This window comes from Pieris brassicae, chromosome 9 (assembly GCF_905147105.1).
Source record: "Pieris brassicae chromosome 9, ilPieBrab1.1, whole genome shotgun sequence".
Classification (NCBI taxonomy): Eukaryota; Metazoa; Arthropoda; class Insecta; order Lepidoptera; family Pieridae; genus Pieris; species Pieris brassicae.
The window spans coordinates 15,507,200-15,530,269 of NC_059673.1; the positions used below are offsets into that span (position 1 = coordinate 15,507,200).

The 23,070-nt window shown below is 32.1% G+C and overlaps 1 protein-coding gene across 1 annotated transcript; it reads left to right on the top strand.

Moving 5' to 3' along the window:
• Positions 1–1,759: 1,759 nt before the first annotated feature.
• On the top strand, positions 1,760–20,983 carry LOC123714447 (protein sax-3-like). The gene is made up of 15 exons (XM_045668687.1): positions 1,760–2,037; positions 8,057–8,249; positions 8,976–9,079; positions 9,683–9,836; positions 10,432–10,636; positions 10,979–11,162; positions 11,236–11,672; positions 11,739–12,009; positions 12,744–12,859; positions 13,850–14,061; positions 14,628–14,782; positions 16,251–16,373; positions 17,655–17,800; positions 18,381–18,761; positions 19,177–20,983. Exons 1-15 carry the CDS (start codon positions 1,932–1,934, stop codon positions 19,210–19,212), a joined length of 2,823 nt encoding a protein of 940 aa, XP_045524643.1. The 5' UTR covers positions 1,760–1,931; the 3' UTR covers positions 19,213–20,983.
• Positions 20,984–23,070: the final 2,087 nt, after the last annotated feature.

The following is a 23,070-nucleotide window of genomic DNA, read 5'->3' on the forward strand; positions in this document are numbered from 1 at the left end:
CCTTTACACAACCTCAAATTCTTCTATTTTGTCACAAATTATCAATTCAATTTCTTTTTTTTATTTGTCAATTAACAACATACCAAATTCCAGTTGCACTATGCAGATGAGGATGGAGCACCGACTCTATCAGAGCAACGGTTTCTTAATTAGCAGTTTGCATACCAAATGACATGAGAAAATAAGACATAACCAGATAACATTCTTCCGTCAAATATCTATGGTATATAATTTAAGCTTTATTGTCAAATGCCTAAGTCATTACCCTAGATATCGAGATTAGAAAATCTAAATTATCTTGTAGTACCCGGTTCAAATGGAAATTAAATTTTAATACTGAAATTAAAGTACTGTCAAAATCAGTACAGGACTGATTAGGACTACCTTTACTACAATAAAATAACTGTCTTAGAATAGCTTCTTTGCGAAGACTTTGCGTCTAGCAAAATTGAAGCCAATGTTAGCTATGAATGAAAAAATAAATGTAAATGTAGAATTATATTTATAACGAATTAAACACGTGTAAAATACAAAAGATTAGTATGATTCAGATTTTGCTTTTGCAAAAAATTAAATGGCCAAATCCACGTTATAATTTAGTAGATTTTGTTGAATGCTATTATGATTGTAATCGTATACACGATTATAAGAATTTTATTTCAAGTATGTTATTATATTATTCCATTTCCAAAGTAGGATCACACAATATAGCTCGTGATTTTAAATTTAAAAAAAGAATACCAAAACACAACTCTCGAGACAAAGTGAACTAAAAAAAGGGTTAGGTGCAAGCCTCACCTATTAGCGGCTCGTAGTTGTATGGGTGCTATTGTGCGAACTGTGAATGACCTCTTCAGCATAATAATGGATGAAGGGATGCGCAGGAGCGCGTGCGGGAGGGGCGACCGGTTTGAAATTAGAACGTTTTTTTATGAACTGCCTTTGTCGGCGCCCGCCCGGTGTGCATGCGCTAACTCGACAAATACATCTAATGAAATAAGCCGTATTTTGTTTCGTTTCCTTTTTTGAATTGCCTTTTGAGTTAGGGAATATCTTGAGGGGTTAAATCTCAGGTGATTTCAGCTGAGGCTGTGGTGAAATCCGAGTATGAAAGCGCACAGCTGTAAGCAATTAACTATTGAAAAGGTACAAGTATATAATATTGTTTAAATCAAAGAAGGATTTTGGACGCAATTTTTACAGAATATTTAATATTCAATGAAAATAACCATGCATTTTAAATAGTTAAACTTAAAATTCTTTAAGTAGAATTAAATTATTTCAAATTAAAAATATGTATATTCATAAAAATATCATAAAATAATAATTAAAGATAATAAATAGGATTTAATGTTCTGGAACTAAAGACAAAATGCTACGTATAATTCTAATACTCAAAATAATAACGTAATTTCATTTATTAAAATTCAAATTGTAACTTTATGAGCAATATCTCATTATCTTTCGTATTATGTACTTAGCATATATGTATACTTTTATCTATTCAAAAATCTTTACACCTCAGAAAACGCCCGTACCATTAGTTAATAGAGATTACTTACTCTCCGAAAACACGCAACAATTAAGGGATTAAATACCATATCATCGCAAGTTCACAGGGCTGAATGTTTATTTACATTAGGTCAAACGCCAGTTGTAATATCACGTAAGATCAACGATACGGCGCCGTCGATTCCCCCCATTAAGAGTAAACAACTAAACAGATGTGGGAGGGAGGCGATAGTACGAGACACGACTCGGCGCGGCTTGGTTGTGTTCGAAATTCGAACGCACGCTATGATTGCGCGGGAAAAAGTTTTGACAGTGCAATAAATGGAACGTTTTTTTATGCTGCCAGTATAGTGTTGTGTAAAAATGTAAATTGTCAAATAGGAACTCCATGGTGTGAATAGTGATTTATCTGTGGCAGTATGGTGGATTTCGGTGGGAATTGTGATAATGTCGTAAATGGAAAGAGTCAATTTGTTTATCTTGTTTTTGTGCATTTGTTGCTGATGAGTTTGGATGGAACTAATGGTAAATATTTTTATGAATATATACAGTTTAATCGACCGATATGACTAAAATTATTAGGATTTATATTCTTAGTAAAATTTTATATAAAAAATAATGAATCCATACAAATAGCAATAGAAAATAAATCTTTTGTAAAATTTAACATGCCAATGGATACCCTAATTTTTAACCCATCCCCCATATTAAGGCGCAAAATAACAACACGCTCTTTTCTTTTTGAGCGACAACTGGTAAAAATATTTTTTTTATATTTATTTAGTTCATGGTAAAGTTGGCATATTTAAATATAATAAAAAATTATCTCGTGTTGCACGACACATTTTGTTAAGTACACATCTTTTTTTAAAAAAAGATCTGGAATTTAAATTTATTACTAACATAAATTTTAAATACAATAAACGAGTTGTATGAGTTCTTGTTGTTGTTGTGAAAATCTACTAATAGGTAAATTATATTATATGCCTTTGTCTGGACTAACGGAGGATTATTTCTGTTTATTTTTTTTAAATATATTTTCTCCCCCAATTCATATTATAACATTGCACAAAACCGATTAGATTATTAATCAAACAGCCATCGAACCTATAATCTTTCACATTCGTGTAATATCTTTATTATTTTACCATTACCCTTAAAAGCATTAAGCAAATACAATATACTATTTTTGTTCATATATGTTGCTGTGTTTGATATAAAGGACAGTGCCTTAAGGGCTTGGCGAGCGATATGATAACATTCACATTGCGCAATATTGGTATCTCAATGTTTGACAAATGTCCGTCATGTAACGCCCCACGATTTAAAAATACAAAAATTAAAGGCAAAAGAGGCTTTGGTTAATATTAATAGAAAATAATCCAGTGACACTACAACCCTTTGACCTCAGAATGTGTGAATGCGTTTTTTAAATCATTTTTGATTTCATCCGGCGCTGGTGATCCCACGATGTTTTCCTTCAGCGTCAGAGCGAGTGTCCATAAGTGCACAACCAGAATCGAACCAACAACCTCAGGCATCATTTATATAAATATAAATTCTTACCTGTTGTCTGCCTCCATTTCGCTTTCAAAACAAACTTTTAAATGATTTCGTTTTAGAATTAGAAGTTATGAGGCGTAAAAAATAATTCTTGCATATCGTTGTTAGATTATATTTTCAAGATGGTAAAGAAGGACCTTATATACAGGGTAGTCTCTCTTAACGTATATTTCAAATACGCTTTTGATAAATAGCGCTAGACAAGACTGACAGGGGACAGTTTTGTATTTTAAATTCGTGAAGAATTTAAATAATATTATTTTCCCATCTATAATTATATCTAAGCATTTCTCTTCAACTTTCTCTTATATTCGTATATAAACCAAGATATAAGAAATATTAAGAGTTTATTAGAATAAATTATTTTTTTTTTTAATTTAAGAAACTATTCTTTACTGACTTACTGATAAGTATTCATAATATTTTTTCTATGTATACTAAAATAATAATATCGTCACACTGTAAATACGTAAAAAAATGGAATATTTGTCATAAATTCATGCTTCTAAACTTTAAAAAAAAGTTTTTATTGCCATTCTTCATAACATCGCATGTCATAGAGAACACACAAATATCATAGATAAAAGAATTATGTCAACATTCATTTAAATAATCCCATATGTATTCCGCCATAATATAACATCCTGCCGTTATTGTAATCTCAGTATTGATGTCGTGTACCAAAGGAGCAATAGAACTGGATTTTAATTCCAAACGTGACATACATGTATCGAATTACATTCTCAATGGCTGTCTCATCGATGCTCAAACGCATATTAATTGGTCATATTTATAGTCAACCCTGAATCTAGTGAAAAGAAATCTATGAACCATTACGAATTAATTTTTTAATGGAAATCAATGTAGTAGTTATAGTTTATTTACGGTTTATTCTTACAATGCTTTTTTCCGTAAGTCATATTTTTATAGTTTATACCGCTGTATCTGTGGACGATATGCATAGATAGAATTTGCATCTATAGAAATCTGTGGAGAAGTTGGTGGTTCTTTATTAAACGATTATAGCTGGTGTATCGATGTTCACGTAAAAATTCCTTTACTTTGTTCATTTACACCTCCGTAATTGTGGACAAATTCATATATAGAATTTGCATCTATGGAGATCTGTGGAGAAGTTGGTGGTTCTTTATTAAACGATTATAGATGCTGTTTCGATGTTCACGTAAAAATAGCTTCATTTTGTTCATTTATACCGCCGTACTTGTGGACGAAATTCATATATAGAATTTTCATCTATAGAGATCTGTGGAGAATTTGCTGTTTCTTTATTAAACGATTATAGCTGGTGTATCGATTTTTACGTAAAAATCGCTTTATTTTGTTCATTTACACCTCCGTAATTGTGGACAAATGCATATATAGAATTTGCATCTATGGAGATCTGTGGAGAAGTTGGTGGTTCTTTATTAAACGATTATAGATGCTGTTTCGATGTTCACGTAAAAATAGCTTTATTTTGTTCATTTATACCGCCGTACTTGTGGACGAAATTCATATATAGAATTTGCATCTATAGAGATCTGTGGAGAATTTGCTGTTTCTATATTAACAGATTATAGCTGGTATAAAGGTCTGCACGTAAAACGTTTGTTTATGGAGTGGTGGCAATTAATCCAATAATAAATATTCGTATTTAGAATTTGTGTTGCTTAGTACAAATAACAATTTCTAAATAGAAGAATAAATTGTGTTATCTGCACAATATTCTAGTTAATAACTTAACAATACAAAATATTATGAATGTCTGGTGTTCCTTTGATATGAAAAAGGGTAACAAAATACAGATCTAAATAAATAATCACTCTTTGTATAGCATATAAATAAGTAGAGTTGGTTATAAATACCGAAATAAAAAAGCATTTGACGTAAATTTTTGTTAATAAAAAGGTTCTAACCAATATATGAGGCTCGCCCACGCGTAACCAGAAATAATTCTATTGTTAAGATAATATTATCGGAGTAATATTATGAATGGGAAGATGAATTCGTTTGTTAGACTACGTTTAAACCTTTAATAAATTTTCGTATCTAAGATCTTAGTCAAAGGCTACGTGTAAAAAGTGTGTGATAATAATTGTCAGTGTAATAAATTTGTTAAAGAAGTTTTATTTAAATTTACTCGAAATATAAACCAATGACAATAATATTAAATAATAACCTGAATATTATAAAACAATTTTTGTACTTTAGGACTATTGAACTCCATTCAATTTGTCATAGACCAAGCATAGATACAGATTATACATGTAGTATCTTATTGTAAATGTTCTGTCCTAAAGGTTTATTTTTCACTCAGGCAACACTTCGTAATAAACAACCTGTCAATATAATAATTGCTCTATGGGTGGTACTTGTTCATTGAATAATTAAAAGTAGCTTGAGGCCAATTAACGAAATGTTCGGTAAAAGCGATGTTAACGAAACAAAGGAGTTTTTTACTTCGGTTTAATTAGTTCACTGGTGGAGAGCAACAGATAACTACTTTTTGTGTTGAGCCACTTTTTGTTACGAACATTGTATGTACGTTAATTTTGCAGGATTATTAAAATAGGAATCTAATTTAAATAATTGGAGTTCGTCAATTTAATTCTGGTCACCAATTTTGTTAATACAGTCAAAACCGTTTATGACGTCATCGTTTTGGACAACATATTGACAAAAGCAAAGGTCCCTTTTTTGTATAAAAGGCTTTTATTGTATTAGGTACTTAATAACAACGTCATCGGCTGTTGCGACTATCGGTTTTTACAACCAAGTATTTGTAGTCCCTTCGATGTCGTTATAACAATTTTTTACTGTAATTACTAATTTCGATTTAATTTAGAATCTAATATCAAATTATTATCGTAATAATAATAATAATTCTTCTTTACACAATCGCACAGCGTAGATTTGATTTTATCCATGTATGTGATGCTTGAATTGAAAACAATAAATTTGTATTGATCCTTCACTATAATTGCAATGGTTGAATGAAAACACAATAAATAAATTCCTCGATACAAAAAAATGACGAAACCACCTCTAATTTTTAAATTTTGTTTCTATTGAATTATAGCGAGCATTTTGGTTCCAAAAAATAAGTGAATTACACAAAATTTGTTTGGCCTAGAGCTGTTACCGACCATTTTATAAATATTTATATTTTACGAGTTATTTAAATAAACAACTTTCGTTTACTTAATTTTTGATCGAATCAAATTATGAATTTTGCTAGGCGCGCTCTTAAGCAGTTTCTCCTTGACCAAGACGTAAAAATACAAACATATAAAAGTATAATACAGAACTTCAACGCAATATTCGGCTACAGGCTGAGCATTTTCCAATTGTATGGTAGTGACGGTGAATGCTAAATTGAAAAAGTTGGATCTCTGCTAGGGAACAGAAGTGACCGGCTATGAGACAAACGGCTATACCTATCAAAATATAAGGCGTTAAATTGCGATCTCTATGGTAAGGATTTCACGTTTTCGACGCTATACAATATCGAAAGATGTATATAAATCTCTCTCTGTTATATTACGTATAAATTTTATAGTGAAATATGTGCTCATATTCCAAAGAAAATAATGTAATGCTCGCTCATGTAATACTTAACACCTGGCGTTGGTGGTTAACAAATGGTGGTTAAATAAATAACGAGATTGGCATCGATAGAGGGATTTAAAAATTAAAATATCTCTGCACTGAGACATTAAACATTACGATCTAGTCTAATGTAAGACTAATGAGAAATTTAAGTAACCTAATTCATTAATAAAAATATTTAACACATAAGGAAGTGTCCAATAATACTACTTACAGTCTCTATAAGGGGAAGACACTCTGTTCTTGTTTAGAGAAGAATTAAAATAAAACAATTGAACCGTAAAGATCATGTCAACTGAGTTTTTTTATTAGTAAGATGATGTATTGATTATGCTTACACATTTTCTTATATTAAAAATATGCGTATAATCAATCAATCTGGATATTTGAAATATATTAAGAGGTGATATGAAATTAAAAATCGAAAGAAATTACTTTCTGTAAAATATAAAATGGTTAATACTTTTATATTTTCAAGCCGCTTCTATGGTAAGATTCAGAAACGAGACTTACCTAACTCCCGTACACAATATATTGCATGTCGACATACATGAGTCATAGTTCCTAAGTCTCAACATCATAGGCTACGGCGAACATAGCTGTGTCTTGACGTGCATTTTTATTATAATCAATAGATCTCTAAGATTAAAGTGACTTTTCATAAAAAATATCAATTATTTACATCGATCATTGCCCCTACAGACAATGCGGACAAACGTCGTAGATAATGTATATTGTACGGTTTATCGTGACATGACAAGTTTGAATAAATGACAGCTAGTGCGGTTGACCGCCGGGGATTAATTTAAAAAATATCTTATTTTAAGTTCAGTTACGTAGCCGACTTAATCATTCGATGAGTGGCTTACAAATTAAAATATGTAAAAAATGTTTAGTTAAGCATCTGTGATATTGTATAGTTTGAAATTTGTGCGGTTGAGTCGAAAAACAATTGACATAAGCTATAATACTTTTTATTAATATAATTACCATAAAGTATTTTTTTACATTTAAGCCCTATAACTTTATTTGTATAAAATAACACTTTTTTGTAATTACACTAATAGATTTGCATGGTTGGCCTTATGACTTAAGCATATGACTGTCATCCCTGACGTCGTAAAACCGAAGCTTTGTCAATTGTCTAATTTGACACTGGCTTGTACGGTAAAAAGAAAACATCAGGAAACTGCAATGCCTTACACCCAAAAAGTCGACGACGTTGTTAGGTACAGAATTACGTATTTGTCTTCTGTCTCTATTTGTAAATTCGAAAAAAAAAGATAACAAAACAGATACAGTATACAAATATTAAGATTACAATATATTGATTAATCTACATGTTAATGAGTATAAATGTTTCTTGTTAAAGCACAAAATCGAGCACCACGGATCAAAGAGCACCCATCCAACACAGTATCAGGCCGGAGCGAACCGGCTACTCTAAGATGTGTGGTTGAAGGTCGGCCAAAACCAGCCGTGCACTGGTTCAAGGATGGGTTTCCATTGCCGCCAGCTGACGATGGACACAGGGTCATGTTAGAGGATGGGTTGTTATTTCTTAGGTAAGTTTTTTGAATACTATTCGTCTAAAAATATTTTAGTTATTAAAAAGGCGGCCAAAAATGTAGCCGTTATTTATAGGTTAAGGTTCTACATTCTCGGTTTACGCTATCACTTTCTTCGTCTTTCCCGAAGATCTTGGAGTAGATTTTCGAAACAACTATTTTGTCGGACAGAAGAAAGATTGAAATAGAAAGCTAATCACCTACTTGCATAACGAAAAAAGGCATAATATCTCCAAATATAGGCCACATTTATAACATTTTTATCAGCCGGTCATTGTGGTGATAAGAAAAACTGATTCAGTCGCATTAAATTCTGCCTTTTTTGTTCTAAGATATTGATTGGTTTTGACGTGGCTATAGATAAAGGAATTTAAAAGTTTTTTTTTATATTTATAACCCAATAAATTTTTAACTAATTGTCAAATAGAAGACAGATCGTACAGCTGGCGTAAAAATATATCAATATTTTTGTAAAACAATTTTAAGCCCTTCATGATTAATCGCAAACGCAACTGAATACATTGTTCAGATGTGTTTTGTGTTGTAAAAATGAAAATCCATTTGTTCGTCTCAAAAATGGACCTAATTGACTTAAAACCCATAACAAGACGATAGGATAATTTCCTAAAAGTATTTACTAAATAATCTTTTCTTAACTGACTCTGACATTAATATCACTGACAATTAATATTTTAGATTAAATTAATTCTGTTATTTAACTAGGGTTAATCGAGGGAAGAAGGAAAGCGACGAAGGTGTTTATTGGTGTGTAGCACGAAACATTGCCGGAGAGGCCGTCAGTCAAAATGCCACTTTAAATGTTGCCAGTAAGTATTTTTTTCAAAAACCGCAAAAATATTTTCTTCGTATAAAAATTGCTCTCTTACAAAACCAATTAACATTTATGATTTCGTATGGTTTATGATGTGTAAAAAAAATAACCATTTGATACTTAATTAACTTAATCGCCAGAACCTACATTATACCATGAGACTTGCTGATCTATATAAAAATGGATATCGTGGCCTAAACCAAAGCGAAGCGAACGTGAGAATGTCTCGTTTATTATTTTGTGACATCCATCATCCATAAAAAACTGCTTCCAATCCTTTTTTTGGTTACTCACTGTCCAGTGCAACCACGCAGTAGCATTATTTTTATCTGTGTACAATGGTTGTGTCCACTAGCACTGCAGTTAATACTCACAATAGTCTCCAGTCTTAACAGTCCAGTAATGAACTTCAATTTATTTTATATTATGTTAAGTAAAATTTTTCATAGCACAGTTTTTTTATTGCCTTCTGGGAATTTGCGCGTCAATCTTGCTATATTTAATGTTACTGCTATGATTCCCCTTTGAGCCTTTAGATAGTGGTTGATTTTATATACTCTGTGGCGAACATTAGCTTAATTCGATTTTTAAATTTTAGTGTTACGTGATGAATTCAGAGCAGAGCCAAGAGATGTTCAGGTCGCGGCAGGAGAGCCTGCTATATTAGAATGTGTACCACCCAGAGGAGTGCCCGATGCATCAGTACACTGGATGAAGGATGGACAACGTTATGAAGTTGAAGTTAATGGAAGGTATTCGAATTTAATATTTAATACGGAAAATACTTATGACTTCTTAATATATATTGTGTATGTGCAAACTAGATTATGTATGATAGTATTTGTTTAGTGAACATATATCACTAAATTCTATTTCGTATACAAAATTTCATGTAAAAATTTAAATTTCCAATTCAATTTTAAATAATTCATTTTCTAGGCTTTTTTCTTTTGAATAGAGATTTCAGACGCCTTTTTAATTTAATTATACATTACCCTGAATACGCTATAGCAAAGTATTTACAATGATGATATTCTACTTATAACGAACGTCACTGACCTAATTGGCTTCCAAAAACGTTTTACTACACGTTATGAATGATGATAAACGAAAGGTTTAGTAATGATACATTTACTTTCAAATCAGGAAACCATTACTTACAGCTCCAATAATGTCATGTATTATATTAAATTTATTGGATTATTTATACGGAGAATTATAGAAAAACAGTACACTGTAGATATAAAATTGAGTGTGACACTTTAATTATATAAGTATTTGTACATAAGCTTGCATAATAAGCTCTAGTTTATCAATAATTGGAGTTGATGCAGTATACAATTTTAGGGTAACAATAACCGAGACTGGAAGTTTAAAAATATTAGAAACATTACCGAATGATAGTGGAGTGTTCAGATGTGTGGCATCAAATATAGCTGGAGAAAGACAGTCAAGAGCAGCTGCACTAATCGTACTAAGACGACCGCACTTCGTCACAAAACCCACCAACATCACAGCGTTAGTTGGACAAAACGTTGAATTTAATTGCCAGGTAAATACCACGTGTGAAACTAACCGAAATTGGCTTAAATAGAATTAATGTTAATCACCCTTTTATTGGGTACATAAAATTTGCGTTCATGCTTCATCGGTTTTGTTAATTTGCATTTAATACATCTGTGAAATTGGTTTACAAATTACATTGATCTGATTAAATTCAACAAATTAATCTTTTATATAATTGCATGCTTTATGAAGTTCATTATATTACATATCTCGCTGTAAATTCCTTAAACGTTTTCCCTTTGCAGTAAGCAAAGGAAATATTTATTTGTCTTACGGGAGGGCGATTGATTTGTTCTTAAATAGCATAGATCTTCATTTGTTATTTCAGAGTTACGATACAAGCGTAAAAATAACATGGGTTAAGGAAGATGGGGTTTTGCCGTCTCACGCATCTATAATCCGTGGGCTATTACGGTTAGAACAGGTGTCCGCATCTGATGCGGGCATCTATTCCTGCCGTGCCGATAGCCACACTGGAACTAGCACTGCCAGCGGAACACTAACCGTATACTGTAAGCATTCTCCGCTTTATTGCTCTATATCTGATATCTGTAAGGGCTATTTTAATACGGCCATCTGTTTTAGCGTTGCCGCACTTCACACAGATACCATCCAATTTAACCGCATGGGAGGGTGACGTTGTGTCAATTCCCTGTGAGGCAAAAGGGTTACCGACACCTACGACGTTCTGGATTTTGGAGGGAATCGAGGACAATCTATTGTTTCCGGAATGTACAAAGAGCAATTCGAGTTTACTGTATTTGGATGGGGTGAACGTTGAACACGGCGGCAGAGTTATTTGCGTCGCAGTCAATTCGGCTGGGAGCGTGATGCAAGAGGCTCATTTGAACGTGTTAAGAAAAGGCTTAAAGAACGATGATGAGTTTGGGATAAATTACGAACACAAAATCCGTATGACGGAGTACGAGTTCGTTCAAGCGCGGAAATACTTGCAGCAGAATGTTCTGGTATTAAAGAGGGTGGAAACTTTGTCGTCGACATCGCTTAAAGTCGTGTGGGATGTGAGTGTTTACGTTACTTCAAGTATTGCAATAATTAACGCGAGTCTCAAACTTATCTTGTTTTAGGTGTTAACGGATTATAATGAGTATTTAGAGGGGGTGAAGATTTGGTATAATGGAACGAGTATGAACTGGCGGAATAGTTCTGAAGATGTTATTCCTCAAGTGGAGACGTGTTCGAATGGGTCTCTTTTACATGTGGACAACAGTGGGTCCTCGTCTTACATACTGTCTGGCTTGAAGGCGTATATGCAGTATGACGTATTCTTGATGCCATTTTACAAGATGCTATTGGGGAAGCCGTCGAACTCCATGACAGGTGTCACCAATGAAGATGGTAAGTTTCTATCTAGATCATGACCAATTGCAAATCTTTCAACACAATATTTTAGTATGAATTTAGTTCATTAAAGAAGCGATATGCTTATAAACTTATAAAACAATATATATAAAGAGGGTGTAATAATCCTAAGTATTTTTATATATAGATGATATTGTTATCTTACTCACCTATTTCTTACAATCACCAATAAATAACGAGTGTGTCATCATTGGAAAAAAACTTTTTTTTCTAATAAATAAATAAAATAAAATATGTGTTTATTTATTTTACAATGTGTAAGATTTGGGAACCCTTTTAGATATAAAATACCTGCGTCTGGGTTTCCAGCTCTTTCATAACAAACTTAATTATAAATTCCTTAAAATATATTTACATATAATTTAATTACATCTTTTATTTTATTTATTTTTGTTATTGATTTTTTAACTGTTATCAACACGCTTGAGTGCATAAGTGACTGTGTGAGTGCAAATGTGTGAGTCAGTGAGTGAATGATTAAAGTCTGTAACTACATACTAGGTCTCAAAAGAAGCTCTAACTCTGAGTAGGGTGTGTTCATAAGCCAGTCCTTTAGTAGTATTTTTAGATTGTAGACGGTGAGCGGGTAGATTTGTCTATGTAACAAACTAAATTTATATCAATTAACAACCAATAAGGAAGATCTTGATTAATTGTCTATAAAACAAAAAGGTTTTAAATAAATTAATGGGCGTAAATAATTGTTTTAGTGCCATCGTTCCCTCCCCTAAGTGTGACAGCGGGGGTCATAAACGCCACGTCGGCATGGATACGATGGGAACCACCACCTGCGAACACGTGGAACGGAGAACTGACGGGTTATATGGTGAGCTTTTTTTTAATAATTGCTTTTTTATGACTATGCAAATTGTTGATTACTGTTTATCACGATATGTTTGTTTTCTTTATATACAGAGAACCAGCGTTATGTGATAATATTCTTATTTGCGGCGCATCATTTATTTACAAACATTGTATATATAATTGTTTTGTGTTCAAGATTACCGACTGTCGAATTAAAATAACGTTACAGCACTTCAAACATAAGTTTTAAATCTACTGTAAAACTTTTGGTTAACCAACTATGTTATCGATTCCCGGTAGGTCCCCTGGGAGATCTACGTATACTACTGCGACCGCCAATTTTTCGACAACGTGTCCGTGGACTGCGATGACTGGCCTTTATGAGCGTATCGTAGTCCCGTATATGTTCTATAATCTATGTCCTAGAAACAAAATTGCTCTGGTTTTGTATGAATGGTCGTGTCATTAGTTTTATTGATATCATAAATTAACCAAGTACAGCATTAAGCAATTAATTGCATACTTGAGCAATAAAATCTATATCCATAACATTAGTGTCGTTGAATTTTTGTCTGACGCTAATAAGTAAACGAACATTTTAGTTGTATGAGACTACAAAATGGTCGTCGTTACTCGCGCTTACAAAATTAATGTTAATTAATTATTTTTTAAGATGAAAAAACACCGAGAAACCTCTTCGCATTTGGAGTAGTTGTACTCGTAGTGTAAAATGTTCAAACGACTAGATACTATTTTTGTGTCTTTGTGAGAATAAAAATAAAGTGGATAAATTTTGTGGTATGTCAGAATGTCAGAATTGATAGGGCAAACGGAGATCTGTGGTCTCTGCCTACCCCTTCGGGAACAAAGTGTGAATATATAAATAAACATGTTCATATATTTGTAGATATTTAAGCATTATTATTATAAGGTATCTTTAAATATCTCACAACTCAAAAATATCTTAGCTATGACCTAAGGTTCAAGGTTACTAAAGATCACATATCCCCAGATCGAAATACGCGTCGGTGGAGGCACAAACGGTCGTGTCGTGGGTCAAATGTCTTTAGGCGCTCGAACTCGGGCCGCTGCGGCGAGCTCGTTACGTACGGGAGGGCGGTATATTGCGCGCGCGGCGGCTGTCACTAAACGCGGTCACGGGCCGTTTAGTGCGCCCGCGCAGATACATATGTTGCCCACACAGTCGCAGAGGCATTATGTTCAGTAAGTAAAGTTTATCTGTGATATGTGTACTTGAAATTTTTTTGTTGTTGTATCTGTTTTTTTCCTAAATCACTTTTTATCATATAAGCAGTTTTATATGAACTTTATGGTGATATTAATATTGCTCTTTTTCGTCAATGATTATTGGTCATTAGTTAAGATCACTGTTAAGTTTTAATATTATTCGTAAAATACAGTCAAAATCTGTTATAACGACATGGAAGGGACTACTTTTATTTGGTCGTACAAACCGATGACGTTATTTAACCTAATACAATAGAATTCAGCCGGGACCTTTGATTTTGGTCAATATAACCGGTATGTTGTTCTAAACGATGTCGTCGTAAACGGTTTTGACTGTATTTCTAATTTAATTCAAGCAAATTTTCAATACCTAAGTTGAAGAGTTGAATTATTATTGAACTATTAGCTCCTATATCCATCTGAAATTATTAAGGAATAATCATAACATTGGTGACATGCAACCATAAAAAGTTAAATGCTTGTTTCATTGGCGTCTCAAAGAATTGTGTAATCCTCCGAATGAAGCAATAAATTTATTTTAGGACCGAACCACCTCACGATTCTTCGATTCCGCACATATTTCACGAAACGTGGTTGCTGGCGCTCGGCCTAACATTATTCTCAGTGATTGTTATCGGACTTGTCAGCATTTACTACATCAGACGGCGAAATGGCATACAAAGGAAGAAGGCTTCTGGTAAGCGAATAAAAATCATATAAAGAATCACATTATTATTTGTAATGTAACTTATATGTATTAATCTCGTACATATAAATAATATGTTTGGTTAAAATTTGACTTCACGTCTCCATTTCCCCCTTTATTAAGCTTAAGCTTTATTTATTTTAATCATAAAGATCTGTTCCATGATTTACGAGCTAATATTTTTCAATCTGTATAATCATTGTTTAATCATAGAAAACTTTATCGATTTGCATACTAAAACGAGTAAATCTAGTTGTGTAATATACCAATTTATTATATTAAATGAATCGTAAATTAATCCGTAAAGTATCTAAATGCTATTTATATTTATGTTTGTTTAACAAATAGTTTGTAATTGAAGTTATTTGAGGTCACGATCTCAACCTTAGCATAACATTTCAATCAGTTAGTTAACTCTGAACTTCGAGTAAACTAAACTTCAACTGACTGTCTGACATATTATAGAGTCATTGCTCCCTGGGTCAGCGATAGTGAGCACTTAATAAAGCTATGATCTAATAAGTCACAAGTACCGAAATAATTGTTTGAAGTTCTATTTTCAAAGCTCAATATTTTATAGTCAAGTAATATGTCAGTAGTGAAACAGATTCGGAAATCTGAGGCACAGAGCATTTTATCAATAAAAAACACGACATTTCTTTTTTAAATTCAAAATTGGCATAAACCCGAAATCAACGCTCCTCTTCAATGACCTTGATTGAAAACGCCGAATTTTTTAAAGACAAATAATCAGCGATGTACCGGGTGGCCTGGCCTTATCGCTAACAAGCTATCTCCTCCAGGTTACCATAGTAAGGAAAATACTTTAAAAAATACTTAGGGTAAAGTGCAAGAAGATAACCAAAACAACAACAATAATTATTGGTTTTGTATCGGTTAAAGTAGTTTTATTTAAATTGTTGATACTAAATACAATTAAGGTAAATACGGAAGTCACTAAGCGTATTTTACATAATTAAGAGATTGAGTTTGTTTTAAATTATCGAGCTTATTGACCTTTTAAATTTTTTACGTCAGAAGAAAATTATTTTCCATAGAAACAAATTTTAGTCTGCAATACTAATATTTTATAATTTTTAGTTTTAAGACAAAATAATAGTAGAATTTATTTTATATAATATAAATAATTATATACGATACATACCTACATAATTAATATAAAATACAACTTTAGTCTATGCCGAAAATCCTTATCTGTTCCATGATAATTTTTCTTTCTAGAGTAATGATCGGCTTTCTTTACCTGACTTTTTTATTTTTGGGTCTGAGACGCCAGTTTCCTTACAATCTTTATCTCGAAGTGTAGAGATTCGCACATAGAAAAGTCTATTACATGAAGTCACACGCTTAACCTTGTTCCAAAGCAAGTGTGTGTGTTTCCGTCCGCGGGTTCATATTTATTGTATGTATGGCATTAGCATTGAATCATTGCCCACAGGCCAACCGATAGTAACAGCACAGCAGTGTTTATTGAATAAGGACACGATCTGGCTGAGAGATCGTCCTGTATTCCCTGACCCCTCGCTTGACGTCAACAGCTGTCATCAGAGCCTGCTTCAATGTGAGTTATAATGACGCTTTGTTTTACATGACTTATTTGTTCATTAATTATATATTAAGATATCTATAAATAAAGTCTTAGATGTGTATTTCATTAGGGTTTTTTTTCTAAATTAAGGTTATGCTCATGGGACTGGTCAATCAATTACAGAGATAAATATAGCATGTATGCATGGTAAATTGGCGGAATGTGTGACTCGTTTTTATTAATAAATCTTTTTTTTTTATACGCGCAACCTTCTAGCTCAGTAATAGTATGGGTGTTATAAGTTAGGTTAAATATCATATGTTTGAAAATAAAGTAAATATCCGTCATGCATGTAAGATTGCTGTCACAACTTACTAAGAGCAGTGGTGACCTGATTGATACTCTTCTGAAATTGTAGGAATCATTTCGATCGTGTCAGATGTCTAGCAAACACCACAATCCAATCGTTTAAAAGTTACATAACCGCAGACAGATTAAGACATGACAAAGATATAACATCCCTCGTTGCGTTGGTGCCAAAATATTATTGAAAATTATAAATCGGAACAATAATTTCGAAGTATAAAATTCAGGGACTTTCAAAAAACTCATGTAGTAAATATGTCTATGGCTAATATATTGCCATTTTCCTAATTATTGCTGTTCACTGCATAAAACATACATATAAAATGGTGTATTAATATGAAAAAGAAGTCTTGATTAATATATCTTATTAAATATTTACGTAAGATTAAATTGTATTAATCAACATTGAGCATTATTTATACTTCAACGTGTTATTGTCGATAAATGTTTATGAATAAACATGAGGCAAATGATCCCATTTGTCTGTTTTAATCGCAGCTATTAATTGAACTCAAAGAAACCATAGATACGTGAACTAGAAAGTCGTAACTCTGTGAAGCCGTAAATTTTTCTTTTCGATTTTTAAATTAAAAGATTTTGGACGTTCTATATTCAAAAGTAAAATACTTGCTAGTCTCACGTAGTGTATCATGTCAAATGACAACAAATTATCTTGAATATAGTTAGTAGCTTGGCAGATTATTTTTCTACTACTAATAGATACGCAATTATTTTGAATATCTCGACTATTAATGAACATTACCTTAGTTTATAATTATTGTATGGGCTAGATTGTAATTCATATGAATTAGCACACTTTTGTAAACTTGTAGGAATCAAATGAAACGAATGTTGTATTGAAATATTTTAAATTAATACTGTTTACAAGGACTGTCGAATATTTCGACTATGTAATATATATAGGTCTAACCGTCAATTCCCTTATAGCTGGCCAATCAAGCATCTTAAACGTGGAACCGGAATACTGTCTGCCTCAGAACTCTATTCAAGGACTAGATACATCGAGTGTGGACAGAATTAAACGCCCGGAGCCCTACGCCTCGAGTGCTATTTACACAGAACTCAATTTCAAGGTTTGTAAGATAAGCTTGGGAATACATTTGTTGATCTTAGATAAGACCCATCCGCGTGTAACTCAAGTATTTTCTCATAGGATTTGTGATGTTATTCGACTGTGATTTCACAAAACGGATCTACAGCTAATAATTAAGTTCAAGTGGATATAAAGTATATACTAATTACGGATTCACTCGTACATACATTCATTATGTTTAGGGTAAACCTTTGGCCTATATACACATTTAGTCCTCCGAAATGTGTCTTAAATATAATATTATGAAAGGTCTTTATAGTTATACCATGAAGTATTAAGTTACGCTTCCTGTATTGATTACAAAGACAATTAGTCCGGATAGGGATACGTGTACGTAAATATATATTAATGGCTTGATACAAACGTGATTATATTTAAACCACATTAAATGCATATGACTTTTATAGACTATTTCTAGCTATCGCGGAAGTATCTCAGAATTCTAAGGTTCTATAATGTTTAGACATTTATATCTATTTATATTATTTATTATATGAAATTTGTTATATTAAAGTATATTTTTTTTAAATACATTTGAAACGTTTCAATATCTCCACCAGGACAGTAACGACAGTGGAGATGCCAACTGTCCAGAAAGACGATCACACAATAGCATAGTTCGTTCGTGCAACGGAAGTATTCAGTACTCTAACGAATGTTCCACATGCCACAGCTCATCCAGCCGTTCCACAAACTATAGAGACTTTAGAGAATACAAGGAATTCAATAAGGAAGAAGAGGATACAAACAGATCGGGCTCCCGAAGCCGCCAGGACAAAAGCAAAGTTTGCCCGAATGATTTAGAGTATGATTACCCGCAGTGGCATTGGCTCGGACGAGAGAATAGTTTCAAAATTCCCATACAGAGGCACTCGACCGGCCGCTCTGAACAGGGCTGTCAAATAAATCTGTGTGATATACTGCCGCCGCCCCCGTATGAGGTAAACAATGATGTTGTGATGTCTCTGTTGTACCATTCATCTCTGTCCAAGAAATTATTTGCATTTATTAAAATCGACGATGACGAATAATTCAGTAGCATTCTCCTGATTGCTGTATCTATTTCCTGATCAGATTTTTATCCCCGATAAGCGCTGTCAAATTGTGATTAAAGTCTCCGTTTGCTATAGTATTAAATGCGCATGAGGTGAATAGGAATATCCAGTGTATAACCGAGGTTCGAACGCAGGACCAGTTCAGTCACGCTCCTAGGGAATATTGGCATTCATGACGAACTTTTACATAGGTAACATAGGTGTTCCAAATGTTAGGTTAAACATGGTTGAACATAAAGTAAATATCCATTATTGCAGTGTTCATAATGAACCTAAATGAAATTATATATATTCTTTACAGAGTCCAGAAAATAAAGGACAACTGAAATTACCCTAAACGTTGTGACGTAGACTAGGTGAAACGAAGCAATAATTTATATCATTTTGAATTTGTAGATATTAGTTATAAGTGTACATTTTAATCAGACCATGAAATTCCTTGGTACTGTATCAGCTTATACAACTGAACACGAATCGCCTTAACATTTTTAGAACTATACAAACTTACAAAATTCTTCTTTAAAATAACTTATTTAAAATGTCTACTTATTAATTTCTTCCATAATGTATCCGTTAGTTATTAATATCATTTATTCGTAACAAAACAATTTTTATGGTATTTTTTGCAGATCCTTTGACACACGCATTTCAAACAATTGTTTTGTTTCTATTGTTTTTTTCATTTTTCCTCTCTGTATATATACGAATTATGTATCTGATACACTGTGTAGATCATAGACAATTCATCCATCTTATTGTCTTTAAAAGTACATTACAATGTCATAAAATTGTTGTATTCATTTTATCAAATTATGTTTAAGAATTAAAAGCAGTCGTTCACCTCTCAAAGGTCATGGCCGTATATGACCCAACAGCTATTAATTAGAAATATAATTTACGCAACTATGAAATGAAGTAGAGATCCTTTATTAACTTTTAGAGGTGTTAGTGAATACCCATGATATACATACTATAGTAATCATAACGGTAGATGCTTGTAGAGAATCATATATAATAAATAATTCCTAATTCTAGTCATCCTGTATAGACTAGTTATAAAGGGAAATTGCGGTCTCCTTCGTCTAAATTCACAATACGTAAAAAATCCTATTACGCCTTTGTTCATAAAAAAGACAGTATAATTGCAGCGATTTAAGTTATTACTTGTCTGTCTTTTGTCATCACACTGTAAACGCAATTTGACAGAAAGAGACAACAGTTCGTTTTTATGAATAAGGTCGTAAGATAGCAGCCGCAAATGTCATCATTAGTAATATTAAACAGTAACTAGCGCTGGTTCTAGGAAAAAATTAGGTGACCTGAATTTGGCTTGACATTTATGGAACGCGCCGTCAACCTAAAATACAAACAACAGTGTGCATTCGGAAAATGCTGCAAATAAAATTTCTGTTATAAATATATTAAATATATACATATCTGCATATGTAAATGTATAAATGACGTAATTAAAAGAATATTTTTTGTCGTATACCTACAAATATTCAGTATGCGAGTTTGTTTGGAATTATTGAACTGAAAAACCAGTTTCCAGATTTCCATTTTCCACATATTCCACATTCTACAGATATAGTTCTCTACAAATAATCTGGCTATTAGAGTAGTACTTGTGTATGTACTTTTAGCGAAAATTCTTAGAACTTCCGGGCATAATCTTGCCAACATATTTGCCGGGAACTATATTGTTACTAACTTGTTAGCGAATCCATTTTTAACATTGTTTTTGTCTTTCGTAATTCTTAAAGATTTTTTTAATACCTATATATTACATATTCATCTTAAATTTGAGATCATTGTGTGGTTATAGCAATCTTGATTCAGTGGTGTAGATTGCTATTCACGGTAAGTCTGCTGAACTCAGCGCAAGTTACAAGTAAGAGGTAAAAATCCTGGTTGTTTGTAATCACTGCCATTTTTTTAGTATTTTAGTTGTAAAATTTTTGACTGTGATATTTATGTATATTAATTGGTGTTAGTCTAAGATTAGAATATTGTAGAACTTTTGAACATGTATTCGAGTAAATTGTTTATAATTCGTTTGCTACCCCAAATATTTTAAGATCCAGTTGTTTTATTCAAAATCGAAATAAAGCTTTTTAAACATTTCTGAATTTTTATTCACTTTCGTTAACCTGCATATTACGCATTGCTGAATACAAATTGGTTGTTTTAATTTATAACGTGAGACCAATTTTATCTTTAAAATCTGGAATTGTATAGTGATAAAGCATAAAAAACTGAGCTAGAGAATTTGCATTTGCATTTGTTAATCCTTATATAAACATTATCCTTGTAATATCCCTTAATATTAATTTAATAAATTTTTGAAATCAATAAATGTTTAATGAATAACTTGCATGAATAATTATAAAATAAAGCTTTATTAATTAAATAGACACAGACGCTTGACCTTATACTAGGACATTCCTGTATTGTGGGCGCCCATTTACACTAGGTTCAAAAAAAAATTATTATATTTCAACTTTAATCTGTAGTAAATTTATGGAAAAACGTTATTTATGTTAGAATCAATAATGAGTTAGTTCTAGTCGTAATTCGTGACAGTTTACAGGACTAAGGTCGCCAAGTATTTATCATTGCAAGAATGCTGATCGTGTAAAAACAACTATTGTGTGTAAAATTGTATAAATAATTCAATAAATCTACTAGACCTAAATAATTTATTTGATAAAATCAACCATACATAAATAGCAAAAAAATATTACAATAATTATAAAATTTTGAAAAAAATTATGGTTTCGTTGCTGGTTTTCTCACCTACTCCATAACCATATAAACTTGCTTAAAATCTTGGAATTCAGATAGATCTATTGGTCTCAACGCACAACTTCCTCAGAAGTCGCGCTTTTTATGACGAGGTAACATTGTTTATGCTTACAAATATAAATTTGAATCTGCATTTATGTTTGAATTTCGAACCAGTTACGGTTCTTCTAATTAAATAAAATGAAGCAATTAATTACTGTCAGTAAGAAATCTTAGAAATAGAGATTTCGAGTTAAAAGCTTTTGGCAATAAATTGCGAAGTTAAATCGAGGATTTACCTTGAAATAAGAAACTTTTATCGAAGGGTTGAAAGACAAAGAGAACCATTGCTTTGATTCGAATGTATTTTCCTTTACGTTTTAGTCTCATTTATCGTATCAAATAGAATATTGACGCTCGATGTTTAAGAACATAAAAACGTGTTCTAAATACAAAATCGGCTAGCAAATATAAAACTTTCCCCATTATAAGTACTACTTAAGACAAAGGTAATGCAATCTGACACAAGAATTCGGTTTCTGGAGAACAATGGTAACATACCAGTATCTTATTTCTTACAAACGACTCGCACCACTAAAATTCCTTAGAAGAATGGCTATTCAATTGTCTTCATGGGAAACATTTATACAGATAATAAAATTCTAACCTTTATCTGTAGGTATTTAAGCCTAGACCCTGTTTGTACCTAAACACTATTGTGCTAACTAACTAAGCGATGTATTCGATGTCAGTTTCGAATAATAATAATTATTTGGATTAAATATATAATATTGCGATTATATTTTTTAAGAATTCGCGGAAGTGTTTGTTCCTTAACGCAACGATGTAGAAATATCGCTTACGCATAAAAGAAGATAAGCATAGAGACTTCATTAACCACTAAATAAGTTGCTGATTAATTCTTGGGAATTGATTTCTGTGTAATTGGAAACCAGGGTTTAATCTCATTACTACCATTAACAGGTTAACTAGATAATTATAAGTAGCAAAACATTTTAAATACATGTTATTAAACATTATAAAAGCAATAAAATGATAATTAATGCCGAGTTTTTTGCCTTGTTCTGTTGAATTCTCATTTGCAATGTAAGCACTTGTTACATTCAACAGGACAAAGAAAATTTGGCACAGATTGTGCAACGTTGTGGTAACTAGCAACATTGGGAACATACAGCTTTATCAGCGGAAAATTAATTACAGTGTATGTGTTGCCAGATACATTTAATTATTTATCGCATTTAAAGCACGTATAATTAAATTATGGAGACATTTTGTATCGCTTTAGATTACTTTAAATATTACACTAACCACCGAGATTCGATGTTATATAAATTAACCCATTTGAAACCATTTCGTTTAATACCCAGAAATCTATTTATCTGATTACAGT